This window comes from Talaromyces rugulosus, chromosome VI, assembly GCF_013368755.1.
Source record: "Talaromyces rugulosus chromosome VI, complete sequence".
Classification (NCBI taxonomy): domain Eukaryota; kingdom Fungi; phylum Ascomycota; class Eurotiomycetes; order Eurotiales; family Trichocomaceae; genus Talaromyces; species Talaromyces rugulosus.
The window spans coordinates 3,140,397-3,160,830 of record NC_049566.1 but is presented as its reverse complement, the minus strand read 5'-3'; the positions used below and the strand labels follow the sequence as shown (position 1 = coordinate 3,160,830).

Genomic DNA, 20,434 nt, shown 5'->3' with positions numbered 1-20,434 from the left:
GTTTTTGTTTGAAATAAAATACAAAGATAACCATGGAGGGAGCCTCACAAAACGATATTTCGGCCAGAAAGGAAAAAAAACACAGAGGTACCGAACCTTTTTTTTTTACAAGCCGGAAGAACTGTTGTCTATCATGCCTGGAGAGGAAAAAGAGGAAAAAGTGGGAAAACGGGGGATTTTGCGTGTTTATGGCTTCAGTCTTGTTCGCGAGGAAGGACATCCGCATCAACCTCAGGCCTCAATCGACGTGTATAGCAATCCCGACGTTGAACTTCCGGTCGGTGCCTCCGCGACGAGGTAAAGCATCACTACACCTGGTTAAATTCACCGTATAATCCACTAATTGGAAATTTTACAGATCCCGCTGCTACACAATGTTAGGAACAGATGATGGAGGAATAGATAGTCAAATGTTGAAGCTGTAAGTACAAAGAGTAGACAGAATAGACAGAATGTACAGTAACAATTACAGTAAGTATATCACAGGAGAGTACAATAATGCAGGCAAGCTTAATTTATTAAATTAATAGCTAAAGAGAAAACCGATGGATTAATTAAGCCTTTAACACCATCTTCCCATTTAAAATCCTTTACACTCCATTGGCTAATCTGTTCCAATTTGACAAAGAAAACTAGATTATCCATGATTTTGCTGCAGATATCCTTTAGTAAGTATGTATTCAAGAAAAGTCATCTCCATCCTCTGAAACCCTAATATTTAGCTACTACTAGATTACTAACACAGGAGTAATAATACATATTATTCCTGGATATACTTAGGGTTAGGGCTATAGTAGCTCTCTTGCGCGGCCTCATCCTTGAAATCTGTTTGGAGAGAAAGCCCGGAGCAAAGTAGGAACTACGTAGTTCATCTTATTTTTGTGCTAGAGCGAAATGAGGGCCTATTATTATTATCACTGTTGACTAAGTGACTTCCTTCTAACGAAAGAAAAGAAAAGAAAAAAAGAGCACAAAAACTAACAAATGCATGAATAAAAATTCATAATGCAGACTGGTCAGTGTCAGTGGTACGTGCGCTGCACATCGCATCCTTCCTGAGGTTTCTCCGCACCCAATAAACGGGGACACTGGTCGGGGAGCTGGGACCGGTGTTAGTGCTTACAGTAAGGTCCTTAGTAGTTACGCGCTGGTAAATGAAGATACTCAAATTGTGTTACTTGGCGAGACTCGTTGCTCCGTACTCTTGCTATTGGAGCTAAGTTGGAAAGTCATGACAACGAAGCTAACAGGGTGACAACTTACAGGAATCAGATTGTCAGCAAGATATCAGTTCCAGACTCGAGATCGTGGTAACAAAAAGGGAAGTATGAGGGCTTTCTGAGTCAGTATGGTCGTATTGAAGGTTATATTAAATACTTTCAGTATCTATTTGGTATTCAGGCCCAATCCGACGGTTTCCCGAAGACCCGGGTGTTGGAAGGCTTGGAAGGTGACTAGCATCGATGGAGCTCGATTTGGATGGGGATTTGATCAAGAAAGCTGGAAGTCAGCATCCGGATACTGAGTTTTTTTTTTTTAATCCTTGGAGGCTTGGATGGAGCCTCATTGGGGCTGCTAGAAGTTGAGAATCCCTCAACGTGCTCGTATACGGAGGGCGGGGAATTTAGTCACAGAATCACAGTTTATCTGAACTCTGAAGACTAGATCTACACAACAAATGATGGGATTGGCTGCATTGATTGTCGAGTCATTGACAAAGTCCCACTGCTAGTCCGAGTGTAGAATGGTGATGCTATTATAGGGTACTCGTTGAATCGATTTGAGTTAAGAGTATTGCACCAAGAGTAGCGCGTTGTTATGATAGGAGAGGACATGATTCAATTGTTCCTACTATTAAAAAAGCATGTCCACACAACTCAGAAACAATAATAAACTCAAATCATACAGAGTGGAACTCTGGCCAAACTAAAGCAAGACTAAGACGTAAGCAGCTGATGACCCGCGGAGTTTAATGCCCACTAATTATACGGTCAGCACGTCAATAGCAGCTTTTGTAGCCCAAAAATTAACCACTTCCGGTTAGAGGTGGTCTCTTCGTGGCTATTGTTTACTTTTTGGGTAAAACAGTTATCCGTTACATACCTTGAGGTCAAGACCTAACGGTCATTATTGTTGGGTGAATGGACAATTAGTGGAGTCGGACTGCGTATATACTATATGGAGTCTGACTCTGACTAGATAGTAAAAATCGGATTTCCCGTGCATAAGCTTTGCATCCTCTATAAACGACAATGACTCGGTTGGCAGCTGTCAAAGACTTGACCGCCAGTCGTTGGTCGAGCGAGCCGGATCTGGTGATACTATGCGCATCCTGCTGGATTCAATAATCCGTGCCACAATAATGTTTAAAAAAATACTACACGAGTTATTATTCACAATAATTAAACCAGAGTCTAAGAGAATAAGAGAGCGTGTCAACGTATTGCCTAATCGGGAAAGAAACCACCTGGAGCCGAGGCTTGGCACTCTGCTGCCATTTTCCGCTGTCCACGTCAACCTCACTTCTCAAGTTCTGCCAACTTCTTGGTCTTCATCCAACACTAACAACAACGCGGCTCGGGAAAAACGTCGAGCGTTCAGACTTCTCGCCCCAAAAAAAAACCGAAAATTCGAAAATGCTGAGCACGGCCGCGTTACCCTCTTTAATGCCGCGCTAAAACATTTAGACTCGTCAAAGCGCGAGACGGACCGTCATGGCGCATGTGTCGCACTCCTCACCCGAGGAATAGGATCGCGCGTGTCCCAGCCGACAGGAACGCTCGCCTGCGGTCTCCCCCCCCCCCCCCAGCAGGCCTGGCACGAGCCAGTTCCCCTGTCCTGGCTCCACTACTGTCCAGTCCAGGTCCCACTGTCGATCTCGGAGAGAAACAGCTCTCATGGGCGGATAGGGGCATGGCCGGGCCTAGTGCCTCGTTCGCGACTCAAGCCCGTCAATAACATGGGACGCCTCGGCCCTCTGCATCGTCGCCTGCATCGACGGCCAGTCTGCCATGGACGCCAGTTCTGACTGACGATTGGTATTCGTCCTATCTGGGAAGGTCGTGGTAACAGTAGTTGCCAATGCTATGGACACGCCAGAGGAGAACACCAACGGGTCTCCGCCTTTGCCAACCGTTCAAACAAAGGCTGGATCAGTGGATAATGAATCGCCAGCCGCGGTGGATCCAAGCAATCCGCTTGCCCTCAGACGCTAGTCGAACACGTAAAATTTGGCTGGGTCCAACGTCTGGCTTGGGTTCGTCCTAGTTACGACTCCACTTGATGCAAGAAACTTGGAATAAAAAGGAACACGGTTCGCCGTCGACGATTTTAATAAACACAAATAATATACGGTGTACATACCGAGTATGTAGAAGGTGATGAACCATATCGACTGTTAATTATCATCCAATATACATCAATCACTTACCCCGGATTTGAGATCGGGCCCATTCCTATCCCTATCGACGCTAAGAGGGAGAGGTCCTCATGCCTGGTTGAGAGCTCGGCAGAATGGCTCACGGTCACGCCAGTGCCGCGGCCTGCATGGCCGTCATTTGGACTCTTACTGCTCTCAGCACCTTGTTCATCGCAGCCAGGCTCTACACACGCTTGAGGATTGTGAATACAATTGGCCTGGATGATTACATCATGTCCGCCTCGTTGGTGAGATGAATTGATACTCGGAGCCATTGCAAAGACTAATGATCTGACATAGATATGTTGCTATGTTTATGCTGGCCTAATTTCTGCTTCCGTATATTGGGGCATGTTCCTGCATATGGACCAGTTGTCGTCAGTCCAGAAGGCGAACGCCATCTTCTATAGCTCTGCGTCGTTTACCCCCGGCATTTTATCCTTTATCGTCCCGAAGCTTGGTGTGACGGCACTTTTGATCCGGATCTTGAACCCGACACGCCAATTCAAATGGGTTTTGTGGATCTTGGTCGGTGCCAGCAATCTCCTCATCTTTGGCTGCGTTATCATTATGTATGCCCAATGTACACCCGCCAAAGCCACATGGACGTTGGGTATAACAGACGCCGTATGCTGGAGTCCATCCGTACTGGAGGTGTACTCCATCGTTGCTGCAGGTACGAAGTCATTGTTTGTTATTTAATTTGGCGCACTGGGCTAACAAACACAGCGCTGTCCGGCTCTGTCGATTTATTTCTGGCCATATATCCTGCCACCGTGCTTTGGAAACTACAGATGAACCGGAAGAAAAAGATTGGTCTCTCCATTACTTTGGGCTTGGGCGTCATGTAAGTACCTGGCTGGTTTGGTCTATGTGAAGTTTTCTAATTGATATAGTGCATGTGGAGTTTCTATTGTCAAGGCTACACGATTGACTGGTCTGTTAGACAAGTCGGACTATACTTGTAAGTTCTGCAGAAGCAGTGGCTTTGACAATTTTACTCACAATACTCGCAGATTCCTCTGCTGAGATTTTCTTATGGACGAGGTGAGTCTTAGACGCACTAAAAAGAAATTGAGTATGGAAACTGACTAGCGCAGCATTGAAGCAAACACTATCATTCAAGGTGCCTGCGTCCCCACTATAGCACCTCTCGTCGAGTCCGTATTAGGCAGAAGAATCTTGTATAGTCACTATGCAGGACGTTCTTCATCGTACCTCGGCGCCGGCAGTGGCGCAAGGAAAGGCAGCTATAACACTGGAAGCAGTGCGAGGAAGCCAAGTATCCCAACCTCACAAAAGTGGCCATCGGCGACGGCCTCGAACAGCCATAACCGCATGTCGGATATCGAAAGCCAAAGGAGCATTTGTGACGACGAGATCCCCCTCGCCAATATCACGAGAAAGGATGAGTTTAGCATTCAATACGAGCCTGCGACGGAACAGGGCCTAGACAATGTCAGGGATGGACGGCCTCCGGCAGCATGGCGCAAGAGCTTTCTGAAATACGGACCACCTCCGTGAGACATTTATTTAATGACTAATGCTACCACGTTGCTGCTGCCTTCACTCTAGGCCCAGCAGCCTCTTCAACATCCGTCTCGGTCATGGCCTTGATGGCCCCGATATAAAATCCAAGGGGATTACTTTTCATCGCGCTTGACCTGGTCGAAAACTTCCAAGAACTGTGATGGGTCCTCTGCGCCCTCAACGACATATTTCCCCTGGATAGTGAAATTGGGGACACCTGTGACAAACTTGGCCTTGGCCTCGTTTGCTTCGCGATCAACCTCCTTGCCAGCCTCATCGGAATCCAACCAGCCCTGCACAACATCCTTGGGCAGCTGAGCTGCGGACTCGGTGGCTGCCTGTAACAAGACGGCCTTGTCGGTGATATTCTTCTCTTCCTCAAAGTACGCCTTGAACAAAGCCTCCACGACCTTGCCTTGCTTCTCGACGCCATAATTTTTGCCGGTCAAATACACCAGACGATGCGAGTCCTTGGTCTTGCCGGTGTTTCCGCCATAGGCAAAGTTGATGCCCTCAGCGGCACCGACGGCGCTCAGTCTCGAGAACATGGCATTGACGCGCTGCGACCCGCCGAATTTGGTCTCGTACATTTCGCGTTTGTTGACACCTGGATACGGCGCGCCGTCCGGGTTGAGGTAGAAAGCGTGCCATGCGATGGAGAAGGTGTCAGCGGGATTGGACTGGGTGTGTTGCGCAATGGCTTTGGAGAGACGTCGATGGCCAACGTAACACCACTAACGATTGTCAGCCAAGTCAATTCTTATTCGCCAGAAAAGACATTGCTAAGAGGAAGAAGGAAAAAGAAGGGAAACCGACAGGACAAACAGTATCCGAAACAATGTCGATTTTAAAGTTCGTCATCTTGGACACAAAGTTTCTGGTCGTCGTCGCCAGTTTTGACTTGATGTATATTGTATGTTATAAATAGTGTAAATAATCAGTTGGAAAAAATTGTACTATTGTAAACCAGCAATACTTGACTTGGCGCTACTACGCTTGATTGAAGATGTTGGGGGGGGTCCCGGCTTTATAATCCCGGGAGGCCCTTGTTATTTTGTATTTGTAAGATGAGAATCGTCTAGTGTTGCCGTTTCTGGCTTGGCGGCTCTACCGCGGGCGAACATGTATTAAGAGTTTTTGCTCTGTCAGCTATATTTATCGTAGACTGACTTGGAATTAAATTCGCTAGTGATTTATTAGAAATTTCAATGGCCTATTTTATATTAAATTTTATTTATGGCTTGAGGAAGGTGCCAGACACGTGTATCAGTTGACCGTTTTTGGTGCTAAATAAGCACAAAGGCCATGTATACGATGCTTAAGACCAAAAACGTCAAATAAAGTGAAGAATAGATAAACGACAATAGGATGGTTATTATTAAACGTGTGTTCGGACATGTCACAGAACAAAAATATCAATACGCCAGCCCATACGTACTCGGACAACTTAACATGCAATTTTACACACAAATCGACGCCGAGATACTCCAACAATGCATCATCATCTATCATGACAAGAAACACACACACAAAAAAAAAAAGGAAAAAGCTACATCGGATTGGTTTGCCGCAGTTTGAAATCAGGCATGTAATCAAACCAATTCGTCTGCGGATTATATCTGTACGCTTTGAAATCGACGCCATACGGCTTGGGCTCGAGCATGTACAGCACGCCCAGCGGCACGTCCAGGCTGGCGACCTCGTCACGACCCAGGCCCACAAAGTAGGCGAGCAACACGCGCGCCACAGATCGATGCGTGACCAGCAGGACGTGGTCTGTGGTGCGCTCGGCCTCGACGATGACGGTGCGCAGCCGGTTGATGACATCGAGATAGCCTTCGCCGCCGGGCCCTGGGTAGCGATACTGCAGCTTTTCCTTGCGTCGGGCCTCGTACTCGTCCGGAAAGCGTTCTTTGATTTCGTCGTATGTCATTCCTTCCATCTTGCCTGCGTACAGCTCGTCTAGCATGCGCATTTGCTTGATGTCGTAGTCGTCGTCGTTGAAGTATGATGTTGTCTGAATCGCCCGTTTCATCATCGATGACCACACGCAAAAATTGCGTGGTCGATCTCGCGTGCCGTACGACGGGTTCGGCGGCGTGCTGTCACCGGGATGCGGTGGGAAATGGCTCGTCATGGCCTTTTGCGCTTGATACTCCTCCCATACGTGTTTCTGATGGTCAACAAACCTCGCCAGCGCCTCGCCGTACTTGTGTCCGTTTTCGCTCAGCTCCGAGTCGCCGCCAATACGGCCCATTTGGTTGTCCACACTCTCGCCGTGCCGCGTGATCCAGATTTGGCGTGGCGACAGGTTGAAGTTGAGCAGATAGTAGACGACCTGTGACGACAGGAACCCATTCGTTTGGTGGGCAACCACTTTGCGGCCCACGTCAATCATCTGCACATATGGCATGTCATTTTGCTCCTCGTACTCGCCTACGGGCACGTAGGATTTGTCATACATTGCGACTCGCTTCTTGAAGTCCTCCAGCGCTTTCACCGGATCCTGATCGTGGTAGTCAGGACCGGAAAGCTTCAGCCGCATGTTTGACTCCAGCAAAATAGGATCGACGCAGCGGCTTTCTAAAAACAGTACTCCCAACTCCGGTCCGGCTCGCTCGCGGACCCGGTCCATGACTGATTTGCGGCGTTCGAGCGTGCTGTTGGTAGCGTCCAAAATGCCCACACTGCCGCCCTGGTCCAGAATATAGTCCAGCAGCTCGTCCAATGTGGCCAGGGCGACTTGGTCTCGGAGCTGCACTGCCTGCTGGTTTTTGGGATCAAAGAAATTGGCGGACTGATCAATGGATTCGCGCTTCATCTCTTGAGGCGGAACAGTCTCGCTAAGGCGCTGCACTTTAGGCATTTCGGGCTGTGATCCGGCGTCAGAGATATGCTCACCGTTGACTAGTATTTCCGTAGGGACCGCCGGAGGGGGAAGCGAGTGGTCCACCTCGGCCGGAGGTGAGGGGATAGAAGGCATGGGATTGCCAACGCCAACACTCATCTTGCGGACCGAGTCGACGAGTTCTCTATCGATAACGCTCTTGGTGCGGTCCTTGACTCGCACCATCGCGGGCGAGGGAGAGTTACCGGCGGCCAACCGCCGCCGCTCGCCCACGTTGAATATGCGAGTGTCATGTTGCAGCCAGTTCAGATACCGGGCCAGCTTCTTGGTGATGTAACTCTTGCCTCGGGCTGGCAAGCCGACCATGACGATGACCAGCTTAGAGCCGACATCACGTTCCGGAATGCGGCCATCAGGCGAGACTTTTGACCGGGTGAGACCGGGGATGTCGAGGGTGGTTGCTCGTGGTTTGGGAGTTAGCGCAGCGGACGTGGCGCCTGAAGATGTAGGGGTGTGCAGTTGAGCGCGGCTGCAAAATAACGGGTTAGCACAGCCGGCAAGAATATGCTATCAAATGCTTGAAAGGGCGAGGCGAAAAGTGACGAATAGTGGCATGGAGACTTGGGAGGCTTGTGCAACCAACAGGGATGGCATGCAACAGCAGCACTAAAAAGTGGCGATCTGCCGGTGGTGACGGTGACGTGCAGGGCTCGCTAGCAATCCAACGCAGACGAAAAGAAAGAAGGAAGGAAAGATGCGAAAAAACAATAAATTCCACCCCAGAAAGAGACCAGAACCAACTTACATCTGCGGAGAGCTTGGAGCGGTGGAAAGCGGGGTGTCAGACAGGGCCATCCCGACGCCGTCCTTGGATGGGCGGCGCTGCGACAGAACCGAGACGGCGGGCTTGCTGCTGCTGTTGGCTTCCGGATGCAGCTCGCTGCCAAGCGCTCGTCCGACCACAGTCTTTGGACCAATATAAGAAGACCGCGATCCGTTGCGAGCTCTGCCGGGATTCGTGGTGGGCGCAGACGTGGGAGGAGGAGGAGGAGGAGGAGAATGCGGCGACGACGAGGACGAGGATGCGACGTCCATGGTTAGTTCTTGTTTTCTTCTCTATATAGATTAGGCGGTGCGATGCGCGCCCCAGCAGCACGACGCTGCCTAGGCCTGAGGCGATCCCAATGTGGAGTGGGTCTGGCAGCAGCAAACTCGAGCTGCAAAGCAGAGTGCAGATTGCGATAGCGTTATAGAGACGATAAGAGGGCGGGCAAAAAAAAAAGGTGACAATGGCAAGTGTCGTCGGACAATTGGCGAGGAAGAGGCAAGGGAACTCTCCGCTGTTGTCGGCAACGCGAATAGGTCGCCAGAGATCACGGAGTGCAGCTGGATTGATGACGGTCGAAGCGATGAGGCTGGCTGGTGTTTAAGTGATTTTCAGTCTGTCCGTCGATGAGTCAGTCAGTCGGACGGCGCCAGTCCGCCGTCACCAAACGACAAGGGCGCTTGCCACTGGCCTTAATAATGATGTAGTGCTGGGTCTGGATGGCGATTTCCCTGAACACTGCCAATGTATCGAGAAGATGCGAAGATGCGAAGATGCGAATGTGCGAATGTGCGAAGATGCTGGTGTCTTATAGGGAGCCGCGACTCTGCTGGATGAGATCACCTCGTTGCACCGTATTCCGTTGATTTTTGTGGATCAGTCCCAACGTAAAGGACAAGTTGGAGATCGCCAAGCAGGGCGTGCGACAGGCGCCTTTTTCGATTTCTTGGGTCGCGTCTTGGGGTCTCTGGTCTTGTGGTCGCCCTGTTGCAAACTGTAAAGCGTAAACTATAAACCGCGGAGAGTCGTGTTCCGTCAGGAAACAGGCAGAAGAATATTCCAAATACTGCTATTTGCTGAAAAAGAAATTACAGCTATATACTAGAGTATATTGAATATTGAAAATGAGACGAGTAATTAATAATAGATCGGATTCCTGCCCCTTCCTTGTTTCTACTGATCGCGCCGAGTATGTGCAACTCCAGGGCCCATTTTATATACATCACTACCGTCTCGGACTGATAAAACTGGCACGCAACCCTCGTCGCAGTAGTCCCGTCTCACTCTGCGCAATCCCCGAGTGCTGAAGATAGGCCCCTAAGCAATCCTAGGCAGCGGTCCCTTGCTGCGCTGTGTTTTTCCTTTTGCTCGGCCAGTGACGAAGCGTTCACCGGCATTATCTCGACATAGCACACGGCCAACCGCTGGTGCAAAAAGGCGTCGGGCCAAATAATAATGAGCCCGGAGGCTGAGCCCTCTTTGCGTTTCTTCGCCTCGTTTTCTTTCTTTTTTCCTGACGCGCCAAGGCCGTGTACGACGTTTGCCAGCAGTCACCACTATCAGCAATCCAACCCCAATAATGCTGGGAGCGGGCTTGGCTGAATTTCCACCCCTGTCTTGCTGCTGGCCGCCAAGCATCGGATTATCGATTGTTGCTCTGTTGGCTATTCGACGCCTCGTTTCCGCCCGTCTTGGCGGAGCTGATCGTCGGTTCAAAATTGAGGCTGTCATGTCGTCAGACCATGTCTGACATCCATTGGCAAACAGTGACAATTTGGATAATCCTGCCGCCCCGGGGGTATGCCCTCGATTCCGTCGTATTGTCACGTCTCCAGCCAATTCTAGCAGGTGCCCTCAGCTACCAAGCCGCATAGTAAGACCGATGAGACAGGCATAAGCGGCGATACTGAGCGCCGTCAAGACGACAACCGCGTTGCCGCTGGTGCGAAACCTGCGTCGATGCAGACCGTCCTCTCCAATCTCTGAGAAGAACTGCCTGTTGCCCTGCTGACGGCGAAACAAGCTGATCAGCAGCACGCCCGTGCCGTAGACTGCAAACAAAGCACCGATGCCGTAGAACTCCGCCGTGAACACTTTGAGGACGATGAGCGCGAACGAAAACTGCGACAGGGCTGTGCGGACGTAGGCGCCCTCGAATGTGCGTTGTGCGGCGCGTACTTCGACCATCTCGTCCGACGTGAGCACCGCCGACCGCGCGCGGTGCATGCGCAGTCGGTATCGGTCTCCTGCATGCCACTGGTCCTGTCAGCTCTGTTTATATTTTGGTGTGTATACCTCGGGCTAGACATACTTCGAACATGATGAGTATCTGGATCTGGTCGACAGCTGGCTGGTTCGAACAATGCTGTTGGAGATATGCGAGAAGCAAGAAGGAAAGTAGAGCTTGGCAGGCGGGGTCAAGACCGTCCAGTGCGAGCGGTCAGGTGCGTCTTCGTCTTCGTCTTCGGCTCTCCGCGCCGCTTCTTCCCTCGAGTTTCCGCTCGTTCACTGGCTTCTTCCGCTCAAGCACAGCCAGTCCCTATGGACAACATGAAGCTATACAGAAAAGCCGCAGATCGACCGTTCTCGACAGTCCTGGTCGGCTAATGAGTCTCGGAATCCGGGTCAATTGCCGACGAGCACAAGTGGAGCCGGGGTTTCTCCACCAACGAGCACTGGGGAAATCGGCATGATTTCCGACCTGCGTCGATAAAAAGATAGATTGGATTTATCTTCGCTGCGTCTTTTTTTCCTTCTCTTTTTTTCTCCATTGTGAATACTAGTTGAACGGCGTCAAGATGAGCAAAGTATTCGACGCGGCAGAAGGTATGCCTCTCTGAGTTGCTTCAATGGATGCTGTTTCTAACTTGATACCTAGTCGCCAAGCACAATTCAGCTGAAAGCTGCTGGGTGGTTTTGTATGGAAAGGTTTACGATGTAAGCCATTTTCGCAACATTAATGTCTCCTCCGCTAACACCACAGTACAGGTCACCGACTTCATGTCCAGCCACCCCGGTGGTGTCAAGGCCATCCTCAGGCTCGCCGGTGCCGATGCCACTGAAGAATACGACCCAATCCACCCACCAGGCACTCTAGAAGAAAACCTCAAGCCCGAGGCGCTCCTGGGCACCATTGACCCAAAGACACTGCCAAAGCCCACCGCCGACGAGCAGTCCCAAGGCGAATCAGAGGGACCGCCGCCCATGGAAGCCCTCTTCAACTTGGACGAAATTGAACAGGTCGCTACCAAGCAGGTCAGCCGAAAAGCATGGGCTTATTACTATTCTGCGTCGGACGATCTGACTACGAAACGCTTTAACACTGAAGTTTACCGCTCCATCCTCCTTCGACCCCGGGTGTTCATCGACGTTGCCAAATGCGATCTTTCTACATCTGTGGTCGGGCACAAAATCGGGCTACCGATATTTGTAGCACCAGCTGCCATGGCCCGCCTGGGCCATCCGGCAGGTGAAGCTGGCATTGCTGAAGCTTGTCGCAGCTTCGGCGCCATGCAGGTCATTTCAAACAACGCGTCAATGTCGCCAGAGCAAATTGTGGAGAATGCCGCCTCGGATCAGGTTTTTGGCTGGCAATTATATGTCCAGGTGGACCGAAAGAAGAGTGAAGCGATGCTGGCTCGCATTAATAAATTGAAGGCTATTAAATACATCGTGTTAACCCTCGATGCGCCAGTGCCGGGAAAACGGGAAGACGATCTACGGAGTGACAGCACAGCTAGCAAGCTGCCAGTCAGCTCCAGCGCAGTCGCCAAAAAAGAAGAGGCTGCCGACACTCTACCAGACGGAACACCTGTGCCCAAGGAGGGAGGTGGTGGTGTCGGAGCGCAATTATTTGCCGGAACAGAATGCTCACTCACATGGAAGGAAACTCTTCCTTGGCTTGCCAAACACACGGACTTGCCAATCATCCTCAAGGGCCTGCAAGCACACGAGGATGCCTATCTCGCTTCACAACATACACCCCAGGTCAAGGGAATCATCCTGTCGAACCACGGCGGGCGCGCGCTAGACACTGCCCCACCGGCTATAAACACATTACTCGAGATTCGGAAGTACTGCCCTGAGGTTCTTGAGAAGTTAGAAGTCTGGGTCGATGGTGGTGTTCGACGAGGCACCGACGTTGTCAAGGCTTTGTGCCTAGGCGCAAAGGCTGTCGGTATCGGCCGACCTGCACTATGGGGATTGGGTGCTGGAGGCGTTGCCGGTGTGCAGAGAACGCTCGAAAGTAAGAATTATTTACGCGTCCGCTTTGGAGATCAATGCTAATATATTACAGTTTTGGCCGACGAAACGAGAACCTGTATGCAATTATTAGGTGTCGAAAAGGTGGAAGATCTTGGTCCTCAACATGTAATCCTCCCATATTTTTTTTTTCATTTCTTGTGAAAAAGTCGGAACTAATTCTTGAATAGATCAATACTCGAATCGTCGAACAGCAGATCTACGATGGACCGTCGCAACTGGGCGGCCTAGTGTCGCAGCTGCGCGCCAAATTATGAGGGTGAAGATGATGAACTTGAGAAGCGTTATTTGTTCAGCAGCGTCGGTTGTGAAAATCTCGTGTGTAAATATACGATAGCTCTTTCAGCCTTGGTAATGGTATTTATCTGCATATTTCCCTAGAAATACATGTAGTTGAGTTGTTTCGATAGTCGAAAATCGAAAAATAAATGATGCAGTATGAATTAGGGGATAGGGTTAGGGCAAGCAGGCGGGTGACGTAACCCATCTCAACTCCCGACAAGGTCGTCATCTCATACTCCTTTCCATTACCAATTCTACCACCTGTGTGAATCCTTAATCTATACAAACATAACGACATGCATCAGCTCATTGGATTATGATATGACGAATATCTAGGCATAACTTGTCCAGATCAAGCTCGCTCTGATCCGGGGGAATGGAAAGGAATAACACGTGCAAAAACAGAACCAATGCAATGCACAACAGTATGTGTAACACAAGAAACCCGCGTGTCCTACTTCGTACCACCTTTTCTTTGCTGATCCAAGGCAGTACGTACTCAACACTTTGATTTCAGACGAAGATTGCGTACATGCTTTGCTGATCGACAGGGACCAGCTGGAGCATGAATGTCCCCCCCCTCTAGTGGAGTGCTTTTTACGATGGGCCCGATATGGGAACATTCTGTAATCCCGATCGACTGAATCCTGACCTGGATGCCTGTACTTGATGGCAATTCCTGTTGAATATGGTGTCATCACCAAAAAATGACGCGTCGGGTCTCACAGCTTTCATGCGGCTAGTGACGGGGAAATAATCTCAAAACCGATGTGCAATGAATTCTCCGTCAAAGAGCTCCAGCCTCCCACGATTTACTTGCATACCCCCGATCAAACTGCACCTCCTGTACTTGGATAAGTGGTGTGCAATGGTCACACGGTGGCTGGTGCTGGTGCTTGCTTGTCCCGAGAGTCTTAGGAATGCGGAGCTCGCGTTGATCTTTTTTTCTCTCTTGAAAGATCCAGTCAACTGTCTCAGACGGCTACACAGTAGCAGTCTTGGCCAATAATACATTTGAATGTCACGAAACCTTAGTCTATGGAAATTTCTGGCGTGACAAGGTGCCGTTGGTGTAGCATTTTCTTGAGCAGACAAAGAGAGGACTTCTGACACGAACATCGGATACCTGAATCCGCGGATGCTTTCCGTTGAGTATATTTTTCTTATAACCTTTTAAGGAAACACAACAAATGGAAAATGGAAGAAGTTTGCATAAACGGGGCACTCGCTGTCCGGGTGGAAGCTTTAAGGGCATTCCAAGAGCCCACTCGACTGTGTCTGTGGTACGCGCCTTCAACCCCAATCCGCGACTCTGTACTAACTTTTCAGATTAGTAGTACCCAATAAAATGTTTTTTTGAGAAGCCCAGTCTCTGAAATTGTCAGTGCTACATTGCAAGCCCTGTGGTGGCTCTGGATCCCCGTGCTCACAGTAATGTGTATCCTTGACAGAACATTACCCGTTCAGGAATGCTCCTCTTTTTTTTCTTCTAATGATAGATAGCAGGCATAGCACTGACTGGGCTCGTCATAAGGAATGTGTTGACCGCCTCATCCTGATTCATGAGCCCACCCCCCGGGCGTGTAACCTTGGCCAATTACAACATATTGATAGAGAAGAAAGAGAAGAAGAAGAAGAAACTACGAAATAATGTCATGTTATGTCGTCTTAATCGAGATAAATTCATCTAATTGGAGCTAAAGCAAAAAAAAAAGACTTGCTGTGCTTATCTTGGGCGTTTGCCAACTTTTCGGAATATGCAACGACCCAGTTGTTGTATCCGAGAGAACGAACGGTGTTGCGCAAGCACGCGACTCCTCTTTTCCATCTACCCTTTATGAGAATTTTGATAAACTACCCCTTTATTAAACCGCTAAGAAGTTGCACTCCAAGCAAGGAGTTATATACTTGTACTTGACCTTGACCAGATTTCCTTTCATTTATGACGTGAAAGCTCCGACAGTTACGTATACCTACCACGCCGGCTGTTATTTCTATCTCTCATGATCGCTTTTTTTTTTATAGAGGACAACAGCTCTCCTTCCTTTGCTCATTATATGAGTAATATTTTCCCAAGGGAAGAATTCGGAGGATAGATATGTCGGTCGACGACAGCAAGGGTCATGATACAGTCCAACCAGAAAAGAAAAAGCCTAGATGGATTAGCTACCTATGGGATACCTTTGACAAACCTCCTGCCGAACGACGACTGCTCATGAAGCTTGACGCTGCGTTGTTATGTTTTGGGGCAGTAGGTACGTTTTTTTCTCTCTTCTAAACGATTCACTTGTGTCCCTCACTCACACAACTACACTCAGGTTATTTTGTCAAAAGCGTGGATCAGTACAATATCAACAATGCCTTCGTCTCGGGAATGTACGTGTTTGAAGAGAATACACTGATAGAAACCATGGGCTTATGATGTTGTGAATTAGGAAGGAAGACCTAGGGTTATATCAAAACCAACTGAACTATATTCAGACGGCATGGTCGTTGGGATACATGTTAGGACAGATCCCTAGCAATATCATTCTCAGCCGCGCACGACCGAGATATTGGATACCAAGCTTGGAGGTATTACCAGACTGTGCATTTATTTGAGAGGGACAAGTACTGATTTTGAACAGGTCTGCTGGTCTGTTCTAACACTCTCGTTGTCGAGATGCAACCACGCTTACCAATTCTACATCATCCGGTTTTTGGTGGGTGAGTACACACTCAGACCTCCTTCACACAAAATCGACATTATATAAAAGCTAACAGCAAGAAAACAAAAAGGCCTTTGCGAAAGTGGATATTACCCAGGAATCCAACATTCACTCGGTTCCTGGTACCGACGCGATGAGCTCGGAAAGAGGGCTTGTATTCTTCAAATCTGCAGCGCTGTTGGCCAAATGGTCTCGGGATATATGATGGGTGGTGTATACCACTTGGGAGGGTATGGAGGACACAAGGGCTGGCAATGGTATGGGTTCCGAGTGGCTACACGGTTCGAGTTGCATTATAGACTGATATGTTTCTCAGGGCGTATATCATTGATGGATCCTTATCCTTACCGATGGCTATAGCTGGGTTCTTTTTGCTCCCTGATGTGCCTGAGATCACCAAGTCGTGGTATCTCAGCGAAGAGGTATTTTTTTTAACTTCATCCTTTCTTTTTTTTTTTTTTCAGGGCCGTGTCTAAATGAAACAGGAAATCAAACTTTCCCAACTACGAATGCAACTCGAGGGAAGAAAGCCGCGATCGAAATACACCAAAGCTAAACTAAAACGGATCTTCACCTCGTGGCACATTTATCTAATGTCCATTGTTTATGTGTTAGTGGTTTGTTCCCGCGGATATTGAACCAGTATACTGACGAGAGTTGCAGGGCTTTCAATAATGGAATCACAAACACACAACCTGTGTTTCAGCAGTATGTAACGGTCGTTTTTTTTTTTTCCTCTTTGAAGAAGCATTGGTGCTGACCAGTAACTATAGATTTCTTCGCAATTCGAAAAATCCAGAATATTCAGTCTCCCAGGTCAACAACTACGCGACAACAACGTCAGCGATGCAAGTCTTTATGACGATTATTTACGCCTGTAAGAATCGAGACAGTTTAGACCATAAAGCTCTCGCTAACTAGCTTTTCTAGGGCTATCCGACACGGTTCTCAAAGGTCGCCGGTGGCCGCCTCTTGTATTCGGAGGAGTAAGTATGCAAAAAAAAAAAATTATGGAAAGATCTGTTATCTGACATGAAAATAGTTTGTAAATATTATTTGCTACGTCTCGCTGGCTGTGTGGAATGTCCCCAAATGGTGGAAATGGACATGCTTTATTGGCGCCGGAGCATCGTATGGTTTGGGAGGGCTATGCATGGCGTGAGTCTTTTAATCCATGTTACAGAGTAGAGATGCTAAAGAGTGATTATTATCAGCTGGGCCAACGAAGTCTGCGAACGCGATAGCGAAGAACGCGCCATCACAATCGCAGCCATGAACGAGATCGCCTACCTTCTCCAAATCTGGCTTCCGCTGATCGTTTGGCAGCAAGTCGACGCGCCACGGTACTTTAAAGGTTATGTTACTGTATCCTGCATGTCCGTCCTTCTCATTGTTATGTCGCTGGTCGTTCGCCATCTGCACAATCGAGAACAATCAGCCGGGGTGGTGAAGCGCCATCAGGGTCCTGGTGTCGACAGCTGTTTACAGCTGCAAACGCATACCCATGATAACAATCTGCAGCAGGGTGAAAAGGACAAGGGAGAGAATAGAAACACTGCTGGCCAAGGCCATGGAGCTTCCGATCTTGAATTGGCAAAGTCAATGGCTTTTGTATCAACGTTATCCCCGGTCTCGAGCTCGTCGGCATCAACAACGACGATGGCGAAAGAGTATCGTCATCACAAAGAGGTTCTGTCGCCAACGGACTCGGTCGATATTGAGATGGAGACTCGTCCGTCGAGAATTGTTTGAGTGATGGCCTATCAACATAACTAATACGCAGTTGCTAAAGCATCTCTCTGTTTTGTCAACCAGAAAATCTCGGTATGCATCTGTTCCACCGATTTTCCTGACAGTTAACTTACACAGTATACAGGGGTAGAAGTATAGGAGGTATGTAAACAAGATATGTAGTATTGGAGCATTTTCTTAAAGGCGCATGTATATCAATTGATGTATTTCTATGTTTTGTCTTGTCTTGTCTATTAATGGAATAGAAATTTTCATCACCTCATAACGTATATCAACTGTCCACCTATTTCTTCTTTCCCCTTCCTCACTTTGAATACTGATACGCAGTCAAAGCAATCTTTTCCAACTCTTGCAGTCCACCTCTTGCGGTCCAACTCCTTCTACCGGAGCCCTTCGAATATATAACTATCCCCAGTCTCACTCTCACTCTCACCCTCACCCTCACCCTCACCCTCAGTCGGACGCGTTCAGGGTCTCCGTAACCCTGCCATCCTCACCCAACAATCTCACCGGCCTTCTCGGTTCATACACAACACTCGGCACTCGTATCGGGGGCAGCTGCTCCTCTTCCCCATCTTCATTTAACACAGCATGTTCCCGAGTCTGTTTTGCTTGCTGCTGTTGCTGTCCACTTGGACCGGCAGCAGCGTTATCCTGCAGCGAAATATTACTAGACACCTCTTCATTGGCAGTGCTAACACCACCACCAATCTGAAACACAGTACGCGCAGGCTCCGGATGCTGCTGCTGATCGCGTTTTACCTTTCGACTACGACTAAACCGCAGCCCTGGCAGTACTGGTAGCGTGGCGGTGCTGTGTGTGTTATTGCTGCTCGGTATGCGTATTGGTTCATGGCCGTGCTCGCTGAGAGCACTGGATATAGTGCGCGGAATGTGATAGCCGGCTTTGCCGAGGGGGACGCTCATGCCGTGGACAACCTATAACAAAAAAAATATAAGAGGGTGGGTTTCCTTTTTATATGAGCGGATAGAACTTACAATACTGCAAATGACCAGAAACCAAACCACAAGGTAAGCCGCCTCAGCAGTCCTCTTTGCATCGTCACGAATCTCCCCATCGACCATCATTTCTTCAAGCAGGAACTGTCTGCAGACGGACAAGTAGAAAATGGCACCGACGCCGATAGGCCCAAAAAACCCGACAAAGGCGGCCTGCGAGAACTGCTCGATTTGATGGATATACTTGTGCATGGCCAAGACAACAGGCAGGCGGCGAAATAGCAGGATCAAAATGCCCAGAGCGACCAGTCGATAGATGGGTATTATGTCGTTTTTGAGAAAGGAAGCCCAAGGGCACACGGCGCCGAACCACATGAAGATGGCCAGATTGAGAAGCATGTCGACGGTGGGCTGAAGAGAGTCGTCCATAGTTTCCTGGCGGAACCAGTCGCTGTGGTGATTTCAGTGTTTTGTTTGTGTCAATATGTCCGCGCTGACTTACTCGTGAGTAAAGGCATTCCCAGCTATGAAGCATGCTAGCAGGTCATCAGTCCCGACCAAACCGCAAGTTCCCATGATGAATAACTAGCAAGTCAGCTATTGTTTGACACTTTAACTCTAGCAAAAACTTACCCCCAGGGAAATTGCAAAAACAAGGAAACTCTCCCGATCCACATATCTCTTTTCCTCCGCCCAATGCAGCAACTTCATAGATAGCCAACCGACCACAATTCCATAGACAGTGCTCAACAAAATCTCATAGACCAAGGTCTCATAAACCCACAGGGCGATTGCCTTGCCAGTCCCACCACTAAAGCCGGGACCCTGCGTGTATTTCAAGAGATACAAGGCAATGAAAAGAAATGGATAACCCAGCCCATCATTAGCCCCAGACTCCGCAACAATAATCCTTTGCAAAGGCCGCGGCACATTCTTGTCAGCGAATTTACCCTTGACAATCGAGTTCGACAGCACAGGATCGGTGGGCGTGACGCACGCGCCGATTGCCAGTGCTTCCAGGAGTGATATCTTTGGAACCAGTCCCCAAACAAGAAGACCGCTAGAGATCCACATAATAGCCATCCCCGGGCCAAGAAGCAACAAGAGACTTTTCCATTCAGTCTGCAAGTAACGCCCCGGTAGCTGGACTCCTGCCAGGACTAGCTGAACGCCGAGAACTAGGCGCGTAAAGTACATGGTGATTGCTTCCAAGTTGGTCTCGGATCCAAGAGCATAGTCCATGGGTCGGATGAAATTTGCGCCATGAGGGGAGAAGGCAGTGCCGGCCAACATTGATATCACTAGGTCATGTGTCAGGCCCATGTCGATTCGGATATTACAAAAATACGAAACTTACATGCTTCGGACAGATAGAAACGTTCCTTGCACAGGTACGACACCAATCCGAAGAGGGTGATGAACCCTCCAAGGACCGAGCATACAATGTTGAAATTGCTAAGCTCGAGGGTAGGCATTTTTGACAGTCGAGTCTCCAAAGGATTACCAAACTTCAAGTGATTTCCAGAATAAAAGAAAATAAAACACGATTCTCGCTTCTTAGAGGTATATAGCAAAAATCGATAAACAGCGAATGTTATTGAATCATAATTTTAGTCACAATATGCAGTAACAGCCAGCTTGCGGTCATGGGAAAACAGGGCGTGGGAGGGTTCAAGTGCGCCACTTTTGCAGAAATATTTTTTTCTTCAAAGTTGTATAGGTTTCTCACAATGGTGGGTTGTCTGGGATCTTGAGGTTGGTTCGAACGATCGATAATGTGATTAGCAAGGGAAAATCGTACCGGCGGCTGTTGACGGCCAGGCGGGGCGCCCCACGTGTGCATCTGA

The 20,434-nt window shown here is 48.8% G+C and overlaps 7 protein-coding genes across 7 annotated transcripts; 3 read left to right on the top strand and 4 right to left on the bottom strand.

Annotated features, from left to right (window-relative positions):
* Positions 1-3,513: 3,513 nt before the first annotated feature.
* TRUGW13939_11470 (uncharacterized protein) lies at positions 3,514-4,942 on the top strand (the record flags this gene model as incomplete). Its single annotated transcript, XM_035494577.1, has 6 exons — positions 3,514-3,666; positions 3,719-4,094; positions 4,148-4,265; positions 4,315-4,382; positions 4,435-4,465; positions 4,519-4,942. The coding sequence occupies 6 exons, from the start codon at positions 3,514-3,516 to the stop codon at positions 4,940-4,942; spliced, it is 1,170 nt and encodes a 389-aa protein (XP_035350470.1).
* Positions 4,943-5,061: 119 nt separating this feature from the next.
* TRUGW13939_11469 (uncharacterized protein) lies at positions 5,062-5,809 on the bottom strand (the record flags this gene model as incomplete). Its single annotated transcript, XM_035494576.1, has 2 exons — positions 5,062-5,682; positions 5,765-5,809. The coding sequence occupies 2 exons, from the start codon at positions 5,807-5,809 to the stop codon at positions 5,062-5,064; spliced, it is 666 nt and encodes a 221-aa protein (XP_035350469.1).
* Positions 5,810-6,497: 688 nt separating this feature from the next.
* On the bottom strand, positions 6,498-8,891 carry TRUGW13939_11468 (uncharacterized protein; the record flags this gene model as incomplete). Its single annotated transcript, XM_035494575.1, has 2 exons — positions 6,498-8,325; positions 8,602-8,891. The coding sequence occupies 2 exons, from the start codon at positions 8,889-8,891 to the stop codon at positions 6,498-6,500; spliced, it is 2,118 nt and encodes a 705-aa protein (XP_035350468.1).
* Positions 8,892-9,939: 1,048 nt separating this feature from the next.
* Positions 9,940-10,942, bottom strand: TRUGW13939_11467 (uncharacterized protein; the record flags this gene model as incomplete). The annotated part of the gene is made up of 3 exons (XM_035494574.1): positions 9,940-10,346; positions 10,485-10,878; positions 10,934-10,942. 3 exons carry the CDS (start codon positions 10,940-10,942, stop codon positions 9,940-9,942), a joined length of 810 nt encoding a protein of 269 aa, XP_035350467.1.
* A 478-nt stretch (positions 10,943-11,420) lies between these two features.
* TRUGW13939_11466 (uncharacterized protein) lies at positions 11,421-13,142 on the top strand (the record flags this gene model as incomplete). Its single annotated transcript, XM_035494573.1, has 5 exons — positions 11,421-11,448; positions 11,501-11,559; positions 11,611-12,868; positions 12,920-12,993; positions 13,056-13,142. 5 exons carry the CDS (start codon positions 11,421-11,423, stop codon positions 13,140-13,142), a joined length of 1,506 nt encoding a protein of 501 aa, XP_035350466.1.
* A 2,123-nt stretch (positions 13,143-15,265) lies between these two features.
* Positions 15,266-17,627, top strand: TRUGW13939_11465 (uncharacterized protein; the record flags this gene model as incomplete). Its single annotated transcript, XM_035494572.1, has 12 exons — positions 15,266-15,422; positions 15,486-15,543; positions 15,603-15,741; positions 15,795-15,873; positions 15,946-16,132; positions 16,192-16,297; positions 16,361-16,485; positions 16,539-16,583; positions 16,649-16,752; positions 16,806-16,861; positions 16,918-17,033; positions 17,090-17,627. The coding sequence occupies 12 exons, from the start codon at positions 15,266-15,268 to the stop codon at positions 17,625-17,627; spliced, it is 1,710 nt and encodes a 569-aa protein (XP_035350465.1).
* A 453-nt stretch (positions 17,628-18,080) lies between these two features.
* Positions 18,081-20,062, bottom strand: TRUGW13939_11464 (uncharacterized protein; the record flags this gene model as incomplete). Its single annotated transcript, XM_035494571.1, has 5 exons — positions 18,081-18,566; positions 18,627-19,038; positions 19,090-19,172; positions 19,221-19,888; positions 19,945-20,062. The coding sequence occupies 5 exons, from the start codon at positions 20,060-20,062 to the stop codon at positions 18,081-18,083; spliced, it is 1,767 nt and encodes a 588-aa protein (XP_035350464.1).
* Positions 20,063-20,434: the final 372 nt, after the last annotated feature.